We start from the raw sequence: 15810 nt of genomic DNA, 5'->3' as shown, positions 1-15810 counted from the left end.
TGCTAGTGGTCATTTTGGAAGTCATTGCTCTGTTAATAAGATTGGAAGACTTATAGTAACTTTGATATCTGCCGTGTGGGCGTTGCTGTTTGCTCACCTGCTGCTCTCCCTGGTTCTGGGGCTCAAGTGCACCGCTCGGTGTTCCCAGTAAGGTAGAGTTAGTCTGAAGTAGTGTGGCATGTTTCCAGAATGTGAAAGGCTAAACCCCACACTCCTTACTTTGAAGGTCCTGGCTCCAAATGGAAAAGATGCCACCAACCATAAGCAGCAACTCTGTTCTAGCTTGGTAACCTTCATGTATAGTATAATCTTTACGGTTGTAGTCATTCTGCAGTCTACAGCCAAGTGAAACTATTGGTTGAGAGTTATTTTATGTCTGTAGTGGTAATGAAAAGGTTGGATGAGCCCAGCCTCACATCATACACTCTATTGCGGGCCTGTGAGGTCCATGATGGATGGAAAAATGTACCATTCATGTGTACCTCTAGCTATTTCTCTCTCAACCAGCTTGCAAACTTGCCATTGTGCATGGATTTTAATGATTTTAAATCATAACACATTTAAGTCTCTCATTCTACTACTCTTACACTTGTGCTCCTAGTATGTTGTACCAAAATGAATGAAATACATCAGATCATGCTGAGTACACTGTCCAAAGATCTGCACATAGAGAGGATCTCTGCAAAAGCAAGTGATTTGTGTCAGTAGTGAGATGAGAGGGGTTGTTTAAGTGTACTGGCTCACCAATATGCCAGGAATGTTATGTAAAGTTGTTTTCAAATGCAAAAGTAAATAATATCAAATTAAAAGCAATTTAGGGATGAAAAGCAGGAAATTGTGCAGGTCAGTGTAATATACTGTTAGTAAATGTACAGGCTGGAACAATGTAATCACACAGTTGTTCATGAATAGCAAATATAAACATCCCAAAATCATGTATGATTTTCTATCTTTTTTTTTTGTTGTTGCAACAGGATTCATTAAATCATGTTTCCATAAAACAGTATCATAAATAAGGCTAGAAACAAATGCAAAACATGTTATTTTAGTAGCAAAATACCATGACTTTAATTTGTCAAGCAAGATAAATCTGATGATTGTTTCTTATACAAGCCACAGAGAGCATAGTATTTCAGTGCATGAAAGAACATTTCATCTCTGAGGCCATAAATGAGAGGACTCAGACATCTCGGAGCAAGATAAAAAGTAATATAGGTAAAGTATCTGACACTAACAAACAATATTGAATCAATCTGAAGCACAGCAGATTCTATGAAAGGGCACCACAGCTGGATGAGACAGAGGAGCAGCTGGAAAGCATGAAGAACCACTGTCCTGAGCCCTTTCCATGTTGACTTTCTGTTCTCTCCTGATGCAGCTTTGGCCACCTTCATTATTTTAACATAAGAGAAAACAATGGTGAAGCACATGATCAAGAAGTAGAACTGACTTATAGCTGATCTAAAATGATCGTGCCAACTACGCAAGATGAAAATCTCCACAGAGCATATTCTGTCCTGGGTGTATAAGCTGTGGGTAGCAGATGCAAAGAAGAAGGAGTAAATAAAAATACAGGGTATAGAGCTGAGGCCATGAATGATGAGGATGCACTGCAGAGCGCTGTGCGTGGAGCAGAGCTCTGCATGCCGCAGGGGCATGCAAATGGCCACAAAGCGCTCCAGGGTCATTGCTGTCAGAGTAACTGGTGTGACAAAAGTGTAAAGAATCACAACAATAGACATAATGACACACATGCCAATCTGCATGGTAAAACGAAAATAGGTCAAAATGAGCAGTATATCAGACATGATTAATAACAAGCTATCAGACAGCAGTGTAACAGCAAATAAGATGTAGCGCATGGTTTTGTAGAAGAAATCCTTTGAAAAAAAGGTTACAATGAGCAACAAGTTGATGTAAAGGAAGATTACCACCAGAAGCTGCACTATAATGACCTGGCCATAACGCTGCCAGTATGCACCACCAACCGATGAATCATTAGTCATACTAAAATATTTTAGGCACTACCAAAAGTTAACTGATGTATCTTATAATAACAATATCATATATGTTACATATATCTTATTACATAAAGATAAATGTTAAGCCCATTGTTCTTTGAAGTCATTAGATGCTATTACAGTATAGGTAAAAGACAAAAATCAAACCTTCCCTTCAGTAACATGTGGCTGTTCAATGTGGGCCACATTGTGGCCCATATTCAAAGAGTAATGGCTTCAGCTGAGCTCTGTACAGGTGGTGCAGGAAGATTTTATAGGAGTGACTAGAACATACCAGAATGATACCAAATGAAACTTGGTGCTCAACGCAGTGTCATCACTGCCCCTTACTACTAGTATCACTAATTGGCTATCCATAGTTAGAATCTAAAAATCTCTAGAGTGACCTCAGTAATTAGGCTCCTTTCCATAGGAAATGTTTATGTTTTTTTACTTCACTCTGAGAATTTTATTTTATCATGCCAAATAAAAAAGCCTCACAATGTAAAACAGCTGGCTATATATTTACACATCTCAGCAGGCCTAATGGAATTATATATATTTAATTATAGATTGCCTATTTAAATTAATGCAGTGAACAATGTAATGAATGTGTTGTGGTCATCATCACTGTCTATTTGTAAGGTATGCAGAAGCCTGAGCAAGCAAGCTAACTATGGCCTGCAAACAAAACCATGATGAAGGAGCCTCCAGAGAAAAAACACTTTTGTTCACTGGATGAAATGTATTAATATTCTATGTTGATAATAACTGAACGTACCCTTTGATGTTGGAAGGTTTTTTTCCTAATTTGGTGGTAGTGGGCATGTGTCACTCTTAAGTGATTGCGCAAAATGAAACTGCATTGTGAAGTTCATCTGAGGTTAACATAAAGCTTCAGCAGCAGTCTGAGTTACCAAAATCTAGTAGGTTTGTGCTGGTAGTCATTAGTAGGTTTACCATCTGTGTTTGTCCTGGCACCAGACACAAGTAGCAACTTCTATGGCTTGAGGCTGAAGCCAACGCGGAAGTACCTTAAAGTGCAATACCACCAACAGCCGCTGGATGTTGGCTCCAAAAACTGGCTCCAACTGAGTCCCATTCAAAAAGCGTCAACTTCTCCCTGGAAATACTAAGTCAATTACTTTTTTCAACAAGTCATTATGGTCTCAATCACTATATGCCGGTCCTCTGATAAGTGTGCTAGTGGTGATTTTGGAAATCATTGCTCTGTTAATAAGATTTGAAGACTTATAGTAACTTTGATATCTGCCGTGTGGGCATTGCTGTTTGCTCACCTGCTGCTCTCCCTGGTTCTGGGGCTCAAATGCACCGCTCGGTGTTCCCAGTAAGGTAGAGTTGGTCTGAAGTAGTGTGGCATGTTTCCAGAATGTGAAAGGCTAAACCCCACACTCCTTACTTTGAAGGTCCTGGCTCCAAATAAAAAAGATGCCACCAACCATAAGCAGCAACTCTGTTCTAGCTTGGTAACCTTCATGTATAGTATAATCTTTACGGTTGTAGTCATTCTGCAGTCTACAGCCAAGTGAAACTATTGGCTGAGAGTTATTTTATGTCTGTAGTGGTAATGAAAAGGTTGGGTGAGCCCAGCCTCACCTCATACACTCTATTGTGGGCCTGTGAGGTCCATGATGGATGGAAAAATGTACCATTCATGTGTACCTCTAGGTATTTCTTTCTCAACCACCTTGTAAACTTGCCATTTTGCATGGATTTTAATTATTTTAAATCATAACACATTTAAGTCTCTCATTCTACTACTCTTACACTTGTGCTCCTAGTATGTTGTACCAAAATGAATGAAATACATCAGATAATGCTGAGTACACTGTCCAAAGATCTGCACATAGAGAGGATCTCTGCAAAAGCAAGTGATTTGTGTCAGTAGTGAGATGAGAGGGGTCATTTAAGTGTACTGGCTCACCAATATGCCAGGAATGTTATGTCAAGTTGTTTTCAAATGCTCCAACAGCCTATGTGATGAAGTGGCGGTTTTGATGCAATATTGCCTGCCTGGCAGAAAATGTAATAACACTTTCTGTTGTTGGACCTTCGTGAGAGAGGCACACTGTTAGAAAAAAATCTCAAAGAGCAGTGGATTCATGGAGCCAGAGGCTTCACTATAATGAAACACACACACATGCAAAATAGGTAGCACAAGAGTATTTATTTTCAAGACAGTTCTCATTGTAACAAGTAAATAATATCAAATTAAAAGCAATTTAGGGATGAAAAGCAGGAAATTGTGCGGGTCAGTGTAATATACTGTTAGTAAATGTACAGGCTGGAACAATGTAATCACACAGTTGTTCATGAATAGCAAATGCAAACATCCCAAAAACATGTATGATTTTCTATCATTTTTGTTGTTGCAACAGGATTCATTAAATCATGTTTCAATAAAACAGTATCATAAATAAGGCTAGAAACAAATGCAAAACATGTTATTTTAGTAGCAAAATAACATGACTTTAATTTGTCAAGCAAGATAAATCTGATGATTGTTTCTTATACAGGCCACAGAGAGCATAGTATTTCAGTGCATGAAAGAACATTTCATCCCTGAGGCCATAAATGAGAGGACTCAGACATCTCGGAGCAAGATAAAAAGTAATGTAGGTAAAGTATCTGACACTGACAAACAATATGGAATCAATCTGAAGTGTAGCAGATTCTATGAAAGGGCACCACAGCTGGATGAGACAGAGGAGCAGCTGGAAAGCATGAAGAACCACTGTCCTGGTTGTTTTCGGAAAGAAAAAAAAAACATGTCTAATACCAGCGCACAGGTCGGTTACATCACTATCTCAGTCTCTCCTCTGCTCCGCTGTTATGTCTATCAGCAGGTCTCAGTGAGGGGAGTCACATCCACCTGCTACATGACGCACATTTCCTTATTTGGACATCAGTCCCGGAGTTGGGGGTGTTCTTCAGAGATAAAGCTGAGCTAGTGACACATGGGAAGTGCTCTCGAGGGACTCTCCATAACCTGTTATTCCCCTTCTCCTTTCCACAAACTTTGGTTGTATAAAAATAGGCAATAAATGAAAAGTGCAAAGCAACAGTCGCCTTATTAGTTCTTCTCTACACGTTACACAGTGTGCTGTCTCTGTGTTATGGGTGTATAAATAGGTAGAGGTCTGTCTGCAATGAGGCGATGAGTAAAGTTTTAGCTCAGTAGTCAGCACAGTCATCTATGATCTGAAAGACTCCAGTTCAAGACCTGTTGTGGGGACCTCCTTCATAAGGTAGTTTATTCATGAACACTTATTGTAATTTTCTAAAAATGAAAGTGTAATAAAAACAACAGAATTTTTAAGCCTCTTTCCACTTTTATTCAAATATAAATACAAATATATTTTGCTGCCTCAACAAATACAGATACAAATACAAACACTGGGCCCTCTGCACATCCCTAGTGGGCATGTGTCACTCTTAAGTAGTTGTGCAAAATGAAACTGCATTGTGAAGTTCATCTGAGGGTAACAAAGCTTCAGCAGCAGTCTCACTTACCAAAATAGTGTCAACATCTCCCTAGAAATACTAAGTCAATCACTTTTTTAAGCAAGTCATATTGGTCTCAATCGCTACATTCAGGTCCTCTAATAAGTGTTCTAGTGGTGATTTTGGAAATCATTGCTCTGTTAATAAGGTTTGAAGACTTATAGTAGCTTTGATGTCTGCCATGTGGGCATTGCTGTTTGCTCACCTGCTGCTCTCCCTGGTTCTGGGGCTCAAGTGCACCACTTAGTGTTCCCAGTAAGGTAGAGTTGGTCTGAAGTAGTGTGGCATGTTTCCAGAATGTGAAAGGCAAAACCCCACACTCCTTACTTTGAAGGTCCTGGCTCCAAATAAAAAAGATGCCACCAACCATAAGCAGCAACTCTGTTCTAGCTTGGTAACCTTCATGTATAGTATAATCTTTACGGTTGTAGTCATTCTGCAGTCTACAGCCAAGTGAAACTATTGGCTGAGAGTTATTTTATGTCTGTAGTGGTAATGAAAAGGTTGGGTGAGCCCAGCCTCACCTCATAAACTCTATTGTGGGCCTGTGAGGTCCATGATGGATGGAAAAATGTACCATTCATGTGTACCTCTAGCTATTTCTCTCTCAACCAGCTTGTAAACTTGCCATTGTGCATGGATTTTAATTATTTTAAATCATAACACATTTAAGTCTCTCATTCTACTACTCTTACACTTGTACTCCTAGTATGTTGTACCAAAATGAATGAAATACATCAGATAATGCTAAGTACACTGTCCAAAGATCTGCACATCTCTGCAAAAGCAAGTGATTTGTGTCAGTAGTGAGATGAGAGGGGTCTTTTAAGTGTACTGGCTCACCAATATGCCATGAATGTTATGTCAAGTTGTTTTCAAATGCTCCAACAGTCTATGTGACGGAAAGGTGGCTTCAGTGCAATATTGCCTGCCTGGCAGAAGATGTAATAACACTTTCTGCTGTTGGACCTTCGTGAGAGGGACACACTGAAAAAACAACTCAAAGAGCAGTGGATTCATGGAGCCAGGGCCTTCACTATAATGAAACACACACACATGCAAAATAGACAGCATAAGTGTTTATTTTCAAAATAAATAGGTAAGTAAGTAAGTAAATAAATGATATCAAATTAAAAGCAATTTAGGAATGAAAAGCAGAATATTGTATGAGTCAGTGTAATATCTTGTTAGTAAATGTACACGCTGGAACAACGTAATCACACTTCATGAATAGCAAATGTAAACATCCCAAAAACATGCATGATTTTCTATCATTTTTGTCGTTGTTGCAACAGGATTCAATAAATCATGTTTCCATAAAATAGCATCATAAATAAAGTTATAAACAAAATGCAAAACATTTTATCTTAGTACCAAATATCATGACTTTAATCTGTTGAGCAAAATAAACCTGATCATTGTTTCTTATACAAGCCACAGAGAGCATAGTATTTCAGTGCATGAAAGAACATTTCATCCCTGAGGCCATAAATGAGAGGACTCAGACATCTCGGAGCAAGAATAAAAGTAATGTAATTAAAGTATCTGATATTGATGAACAACATTAAATCAATCTGAAGTACAGCAGATTCTATGAAAGGGCACCACAGCTGGATGAGACAGAGGAGCAGCTGGAAAGCATGAAGAACCACTGTCCTGAGTCCTTTCCATGTTGACTTTTTGTTTTCTCCGGAAGCAGCTTTGGCCACTTTCATTATTTTAACATAAGAGAAAACAATGGTAATGCACATGATCAAGAAGTAGAATTGACTTATTGCTGACCTAAGATGACCCTGCCAACCCCGCAACATGAACATATGTGAAGAACATATTCTGTCCTGGGTGTAGAAGCTGTGGGTAGCAGATGCAAAGAAGATGGAGAGAATAAAAATACAGGGTATAGAGCTGAGGCTGTGAATGATGAGGATGCATTGCAGAGTGCTGTGTATGGAGCACAGCTCTGCATGTCGCAGGGGCATGCAAATGGCTACGTATCGCTCCAGTGTCATTGTTGTCAGAGTAAATGGTGTGACAAAAGTATGCAGAGACAAAACAATGTATATAATAAGACACAACCACATCTGTATGGTAAAATGGAAATAGCTCAAGATGAGCAGGGTGTTAGTCATGATTAGAAACAGACAATCAGACAGTAATGTATTAGCAAATAAGATGTAGCGCATGGTTGTGTAGAAGTAATCCTTCATGAAAAAGGTTGTGATCAGCAGAAAGTTGATGCAAAGGAAAACTGACACCAACACCTGAACTATAATGACCCGGTCATTGATCTTTCGCATTACAGATTCATCACCAGCCAATGAGTTATTATCAGCCATATATTTCTCTGCTATAATCAAATACACAAGGAGTTTAGGCACAATTCCTTTATCTCTAAACACAAATCAAAATTAAAGAAATGATCTATATAAAAACTGTGTTACTATAATCTGAAAGGTTTTCTAAAGGAAGGTGCTTTTCTGTGGTGGAAAGATAAAATAATTTCAGTCCACAAACATTTGCTTTGATTAAAACAAACACAAAACCCAGCAATATTATATGGCATATATGAAGGTTTGAAAGAAATGTATCAACAGGTCAAGAGCATACAATAAGATAATTGAGTTTACCAAACCATGCCTGCAGAGTGCCCTCTGCAGAGTTCTGTGTCGCCTTTTGAGAGAGGGCTGTACATGAGTGCAGAATTTATAGGAGCAGTTGGACAACAGAGCCAGGGCAACAACATGCACCATCAAGTCCTCCAGATTTTTTTTGTTTTTTCCCACAGAAATGCAAACAACTCATAATACCTGCCTACTGTATATCAGGTTTGCAAAGTATGTTTGTATGTGTGTGCGTGTGTGTGTAGTTATATACAATCAAATATGCAATACATAAGTAACCTGCCTATTCTGAGCAAATATTAGGGGTTACAGTGTTTCCACGCGACAAATACATACAGTATTACAAACAGTGTAGAAAGAAAGCTTGTATATGTTATGTGGGCCAGTGTTAAAGACTAAAGTCTAATTTGCACCTTATGGTGGGTGACATCTTTTCCTTTTGGAGCCAGGATCTCCCAAATAGGGAGTGCAGGGTGTTGCCTTTCACACTCTGGAAACACACCCTGCTACCTCCAACCGAAGCAAGCGCTAGCATACTGAGTTGTGCACACTTAGGCTGATTTTAGCTACTTTTGAGCTAAATTGTGCTAAAAGGGCAGGAATCACAATCAAGTAACATTAAATTCACCAATATATTGCAACATATTGTCTATTCTCTGAAAATTAAAGAGTACAGTTCAGACCTGCTCTATGTGAAAAGTGCCCTGAGATGACTTTTGTTGTGATTTGCCCCCTGCGTAGGCCAACTTCTGTGGGGATCTGTCTGTGTTTTTCAACTCAGCATGGGCCACTCTGGGAGATGGCTGATGTGGCAGGAGCTGGTTGTGCTCTGTCCAGCCTGCACGCTTTTCTCCTCACTGTGGTGTTGCAATGATGCACCTCGTCTCCTCTCTGGCTAGAAGAAGGTGCAAGTGGCAGATGGTGGCTCAGCTGCGCCTTCTCCTCTTCCAGCCTCTTAAAGCACGAGTGACAGAGGAAATGGACCCCAAAAGCTTGTCCGAAGCTATTTGAGCTCTCAGGAGATCTCTGTCCTTCCTGTCCTCATGGTGTCTTCTTTGTTACCATTTCTGGTCTTTGTTTACTTTGTTCTGCGTACCACAATAGTTCTTACAAAGTTATTTTCCTTTTTTGCTGTGTAGTCACTTTCTGACAAAAGAGAACACGTGCTATAAAGACTTGTGGAGCCTCTGCAAGTTGTCAGTTCTACTAAACTGGCGTAAATGCGATAACCATAACCATACCCATAAACTGTTGCTAGTTAACATTAGCTATCGCCCTTGCTAGCAGAGAGACCAAGTGTGTGTGGGAAACACATTTTGCACCGAGTTTCTGAGTGAGTATGGACACTAAGTGAGTACAGTAAGTCTGAAATGGACATTTATATTTAGAAGACAGGAAATTTGTTGGTGTTTGTGAATTTCTGGGTAGTTTGCTTCAGATGCTACCACACATGCTGCTGCAGTAGAGGTGCTCAGGACTTGCCGATGTATGCCAGAGAAACCTGCCTTTTGCAAATGGACAGAGCCTCAGAACAGGTTTCTCCAAAGCACTGCTCACCGCTGGACAGAGGGTTTGAAAAGACAGTTACTAACAGCCTTCTGAGTCTAAAAGGATCAGTGAGTGCGGACAGTATTTTACTTCAGGATTTCAAATGAGCTCCAACAAGTGTGCCAATGATATAGTATCTTCTTTGGGTTCTCTTCTTTGGGTCCTGTAATAAGTACTTTTTCTGTTATTGCATTCAAGTCTTTGTGGTTTGGTATTTATTCATGTTTGATAAAAATGCAATTCTTCTGGTAAAAATAAGTATAAGCTATAGTTTTGCTAAGTATAACGACCAAAGTAGTAAAAAGTTGGTTTTCTTTCACTCGAGTTTTGGATTGTTGTCATGAGGGAATATTGCACTGATGGTGCACGCTGCAGTCATGGCTTGTTCTCCATGTGGATTTAGATTACAAACACAACGGTGATGTTAATTAGCCATTTCTATTTCTGTATGGATAATAAACTCTTGTGAAACTCACCCAATGTGACGGTTAAATGGGTCATTAATTATTTAAACCATGCTCTGCTAACTTTTGTTCTAAATGAAGTCTGAAAAGTGGCAGCTGTGGCTCAGGAGGTAGAATGGGTCATCTACTTATCAGAGGGTTGATGGTTCGATCCCTGATTCCTCCTGTCTGCATGTCATAGTGTCCTTGGGCAAGATACTGAACCCCAAATAGCTCCCGATGGTTGCGCCAGCACCCTGTATGGTAGCTTGCCGCCATCGGTGTTTGTGTGTGAAGGGGTGAGTGAGCAGCAGAATCATTGTAAAACACTTTGGATAAAAGCGCTACATAAATGCAGCCTTTTACCTTTTTTTACCATTTGATAAAACAACTATTAAATAGTTTGAATAGCTGCAAAACGGTCAGCAATACTGGGGCATTGGGGCAACACTGTGCTATGTATCAAATTTTTAGATTGTACACATATCCTGGTGTGACTGTGTTGTTCATCAGATAGGACACATCAGCTCAAGGCTTTATGACTCTTGTCATCCATTTCCCATGTCCAGGAGAGTGGTACATCTCTTGGGCCCCAGCTCCCAGGCAAAGAGGACAGCACTGAGGCCTGCTGATGTGCATTTTGTTCGTCTCTTTTTTGGTCATGTGAAGCAGTGGCAGAAGGGGGAGCTACAGTATAGTCATCTATTGTAGAATTGAACACAGAGTCAGTTGTAAGTTCAATGTGAGTTGAATTGTGAGTATGAATTCTTGTCCAAAGGTTTAATTTCTGAGGAATTCTTAGATTAATGCAAAGTGTAGGCTCTTGGTCAGTAAATGCTAGCTTGCAGAGTTGGAGACACTAGAACAGGATAACCTCTTGGTCCTTATAGAGTCTGCTGTAGAGCATTGTTGACCATTGCTGTCCTTGCAGAGAATGATAATGTAGGATTAACCACCTGGTTTCCCATATATTTGGTACCTCTTTTGGGAGAGTCTGAATATGGAATACTCTGACTACTCTTGTCACAGGGTTGCGCAAAAATGTATGCTCAGAGGTAAAGGAATCAAGAATTATATTGATTTTTTCAGTCCACCTACTCTCAGGTCACATGATTTCTTTTTAAATTAGGGATGTCCCAAACAAGTTTTTTTGCTCTGATCCAGATCCAAGTCCTTTAATATTAGGTATCCCATACTCATATTTACATAGCAGCACAATATTATGAAATGTTGATTAGATATGTATATGCTACATTGAAATAACAGATGTAGTCAACTAAATTTGGCACATTTTATTTTTATGAGCAACTTAATCCAAACACTGAACACCCTGGTTCAAGACTATCAAGTTGATCAGTTCCAATGATTAATATGAATGAAAGTTTAACTGGGTGAATGCCACTCCTGGCATTGATATGAGGTGATTTGATAGATCATTTTAATAAATAAGTTTCTCCCATCATAAATGATCTCTGGATGAGTGCAGATACAGGCTCAGAGACAGCACATAAACCTCAGCACATAGCATAGCACATAAAAACAACTTTGGCAGGCCACATCAGCTGTAGTTAATTAACATTAATTCTGTGAGTAACTTGATGACAAAACAAAATAAACAACAGCCAAGTTTCATTTTGTTCTGTCATCAAGTTACTCACAGAATTAATGTCAATTAGCAACAACCGATGATGTAGGCCTACCTCTGATACCTATCCTCAGCATCGGCTTGGGACATCTAAATACCTTAGGAGTCAAGTATAATCAACATGGCATGCACTGTAGCATGCACTTGAAGAATCAGTCATCTCAAATAAAAAGTTGCAACAATACAAGAAAAGAGAGAATCAACTGTGGTTTAAATTGTAAACACCTGGATACATTTTTGCAATCCTTTTTTTTAATTGAACCATATACAACAAGTAAACAACACGATTAATAACTGACATAAAAAAACAAACAAACATTACATTTGAAAAAGGGACAAAGGCCTGTTTGGAACTAATAACTAATAGAAATTTGTGTGAGTTGCAGAGCAAAACCACAGAAAGGATTAACCATTCATCAACAGCTGTACACAAAGAGATCAAGAATAAGTTTTTTTTTCAGCAGCACCATTAATATAAGCAGTATAGAAGTAAATATATACTGATGTCTGTGCATCAGAACACAAACTGCATGCTGTATAATTTGACCATAAGATTTAGATTATAGCTGAACAGTGTATTCATAAACTGTGAAGACAAACTGATTGGAGGGAATATTCACTGATTTAAAAAATCAATAAATATAGTATAGTACATATAATAAACAGTATATTACACTGACATTTTTATACAAGGAATAAGGTTCTAATTTGTCAAATGAAAAGAATATTTCTTGTACAAGCCACAGAGAGCATAGTATTTCAGTGCAAGAAAAAACTTGTCATCTCTTAGGCCATAAATGAGAGGACTAAGACATCTGGGAGCAAGATAAAAAGTTATGTAGGTAAAGTATCTGACATTAATGTATAACATGAAATCAATCTGAAGTACTGCAGCCTCTATGAAAGGGCACCACAGCTGGATGAGACAGAGGAGCAGCTGGAAAGCATGAAGAATAACTGTCCTGAGCCCTTTCCATGTTGACTTTCTATTCTCTCCTGATGCAGCTTTGGCCACTTTCATTATTTTAAAATAAGAGAACACAATGGTTACACACATGATCAAGAAGTAGAACTGACGTATAGATGACCTAATATGACCCTGCCAGCGTTGAAATGTGAACACCTCCACAGAGCATACCCTGTATTGTTTATGGAAGTTAAGTGTGGCTGATGCAAAGAAGATAGAGAGATCCACAATACAGGGTATAGCACTGAGGCTGTGAATGATGAGGATGCAGGGCAGAACTCTGTGTGTGGAGCATAGCTCTACATGCCGCAAAGGCAAGCAAATAGCCACGTAACGCTCCAGGGTCATTGCCATCAGAGTAAACGATGTGACTAGAATGTACACAGATGACAAAATGTAGAAAATGAGACATAACCAGATTTGCATGGTTGCACGAAAATAGTCAAAGATGAGCAGGATATTTGATATAATCAAGATAAGACAATCAGACAGTAATGTATTAGCAAATAAGATGTAGCGCATGGTTTTATAGAAGAAATCCTTCATAAAAAAGGTTGTGATCAGCAGAAAGTTGATGCAAAGGAAAACTGCTACCAAAATCTGAACTAAAATGACTCTGTAATTAATGCTTCGCATTAAGGATTCACCACCAACCAGTGAGCTGTTTTTAGCCATATTTCTGTCTTTTAAACAAATATACAAGACAAATAAAATCTGTCTTCAGTGGTAATAAGGTAAGTGCAATTTGCACTGACCAAAACTAACCAGTAGCACACCAGTAGCATATGTTATACAGTATATCCACAATAAATGTGGTAGAAACACATCAACAGCTCAAAGGGCTCAAAATCCCTCAGTTTACCAAACCATCCCTGAAGTAACACAAAGGCAGACTCCTCCTGCTAAGATCTCTGCAGCCCTCTAACAGACGACTGTGGATGAACACTTTATAGGGCCAACGGTAACACAAGGGGAACGATGAATGTTTGCACTCCACAGTGTCGTCATCGCCAGTTACTGCTGCATGTGTAAAGTGGAATATAACTAAGTACAATTTTGAGGTATTTGTACATTACTTGGGTTTTTTCATTTTATGCTACTTTGTACTTCCACTTCACTACATTTCAGAAGGAAATATTGTACATTTAACATGATACACACAACAAACAGCGCTGTCCATAATTCTGAAACAACTAAACAAAGTCACATGTATCTTGGCCAAAAATTTTGTTATTTTTGCTATTTTTCTTACATAGAGCTTAAACAGAGGGGGCAAAAAATACAACTAAGGGGGCTAAGCCACCTAAGAGTATGGCGCCAGGCCCAACACACACACACACACACACACACACACACACACACACTGATGACAGATGTAGCTAAATCAGCGTAAAATCCAATTGTACACCCAATAAAAACTATACCCAATAAACAATAATATTGCAAGAGGCACATGCTGCTGCAGTAGAGGTGCTCAGGACTTGCCGATGTATGCCAGAGAAACCTGCCTTTTGCAAATGGACAGAGCCTCAGAACAGGTTTCTCCAAAGCACTGCTCACCGCTGGACAGAGGGTTTGAAAAGACAGTTACTAACAGCCGTCTGAGTCTAAAAGGATCAGTGAGTGCAGACAGTATTTTACTTCAGGATTTCAAATGAGCTCCAACAAGTGCGCCAATGATATAGTATCTTCTTTGGGTTCTTTTCTTTGGGTCCTGTAATAAATATTTTTTCTGTTATTGCATTCAAGTCTTTGTGGTTTGGTATTTATTCATGTTTGATAAAAATGCAATTCATGTGGTAAAAATAAGTATAAGCTATAGTTTTGCTAAGTATAACGATCAAAGTAGTAAAAAGTTGGTTTTCTTTCACTCGAGTTTTGGATTGTTGTCAATGTTCGTATCATGAGGGAATATTGCACTAATGGTGAACGCTGCAGTCATGGCTTGTTCTCCATGTGGATTTAGATTACAAACACAACGGTGATGCTAATTAGCCATTTCTATTTCTGTATGGATAATAAACTCTTGTGAAACTCACCAAATGTGACAGTTAAATGGGTCATTAATTATTTAAACCATGCTCTGCTAACTTTTGTTCTGAAGGAAGTCTGAAAAGTGGCAGCTGTGGCTCAGGAGGTAGAATGGGTCATCTATTAATCAGAGGGTTGATGGTTTGATCCCTGATTCCTCCTGTCTGCATGTCATAGTGTCCTTGGGCAAGATATTGAACCCCAAATAGCTCCCGATGGTTGCGCCAGCACCCTGTATGGTAGCTTGCTGCCATCGGTGTTTGTGTGTGAAGGGGTGAGTCAGCAGCAGAATCATTGTAAAACACTTTGGATAAAAGCGCTACATAAATGCAGCCATTTACCTTTATTTTTTAACATTTGATAAAACAACTATTAAATAGTTTGAATAGCTGCAAAACTGTCAGCAATACTGGGGCATTGGGGCAGCGTCAAACACTGTGCTATATATCAAATTTTTAGATTGTACACATATCCTGGTGTGACTGTGTTGTTCATCAGATAGGAAACATCAGCTCAAGGCTTTATGACTCTTGTCATCCATTTCCCATGTCCAGGAGAGTGGTACATCTCTTGGGCCCCAGCTGAGGATAGCACTGAGGCCTGCTGATGTCTATTTTGTTTGTCTCTTTTTTGGTCATGTGAAGCAGTGGCAGAAGGGGGAGCTACAGTACAGTCATCTATTGTAGAATTGAACACAGAGTCAGTTGTAAGTTCAATGTGAGTTGAGTTGTGAGTATGAATTCTTATCCAAAGGTTTAATTTCTGAGGAATTCTTAGATTAATGCAAAGTGTAGGCTCTTGGTCAGTAAATGCCAGCTTGCAGAGTTGGAGACACTAGAACAGGATAACCTCTTGGTCCTTATAGAGTCTGCTGTAGAGCATTGTTGACCATTGCTGTCCTTGCAGAGAATGATAACGCAGGATTAACCACCTGGTTTCCCATATATTTGGTACCTCTTTTGGGAGAGTCTGAATATGGAATACTCTGACTACTCTTGTCACAGGGTTGCGCAAAAATGTATGCTCAGAG

General features: G+C 39.2%; 3 protein-coding genes across 3 annotated transcripts; all 3 read right to left on the bottom strand.

The window, feature by feature from the left end:
* Positions 1 to 1067: 1067 nt before the first annotated feature.
* On the bottom strand, positions 1068 to 2006 carry LOC122984243 (odorant receptor 131-2-like). Its single transcript, XM_044354577.1, has one exon. The coding sequence runs from the start codon at positions 2004 to 2006 to the stop codon at positions 1068 to 1070; it is 939 nt and encodes a 312-aa protein (XP_044210512.1).
* Positions 2007 to 6816: 4810 nt separating this feature from the next.
* LOC122984186 (odorant receptor 131-2-like) lies at positions 6817 to 7918 on the bottom strand. Its single transcript, XM_044354516.1, has one exon. The coding sequence runs from the start codon at positions 7859 to 7861 to the stop codon at positions 6941 to 6943; it is 921 nt and encodes a 306-aa protein (XP_044210451.1). The 5' UTR covers positions 7862 to 7918; the 3' UTR covers positions 6817 to 6940.
* Positions 7919 to 12485: 4567 nt separating this feature from the next.
* Positions 12486 to 13424, bottom strand: LOC122984242 (odorant receptor 131-2-like). Its single transcript, XM_044354576.1, has one exon. It carries the CDS (start codon positions 13422 to 13424, stop codon positions 12486 to 12488), a length of 939 nt encoding a protein of 312 aa, XP_044210511.1.
* Between the last annotated feature and the right edge of the window lie 2386 nt (positions 13425 to 15810).

The sequence above is a fragment of the Thunnus albacares genome, chromosome 6 (genome assembly GCF_914725855.1).
Source record: "Thunnus albacares chromosome 6, fThuAlb1.1, whole genome shotgun sequence".
In the NCBI taxonomy this organism is placed as follows: domain Eukaryota; kingdom Metazoa; phylum Chordata; class Actinopteri; order Scombriformes; family Scombridae; genus Thunnus; species Thunnus albacares.
The sequence above is the reverse complement of the archived record's forward strand: the minus strand, read 5'-3'. Positions and strand labels throughout refer to the sequence as shown.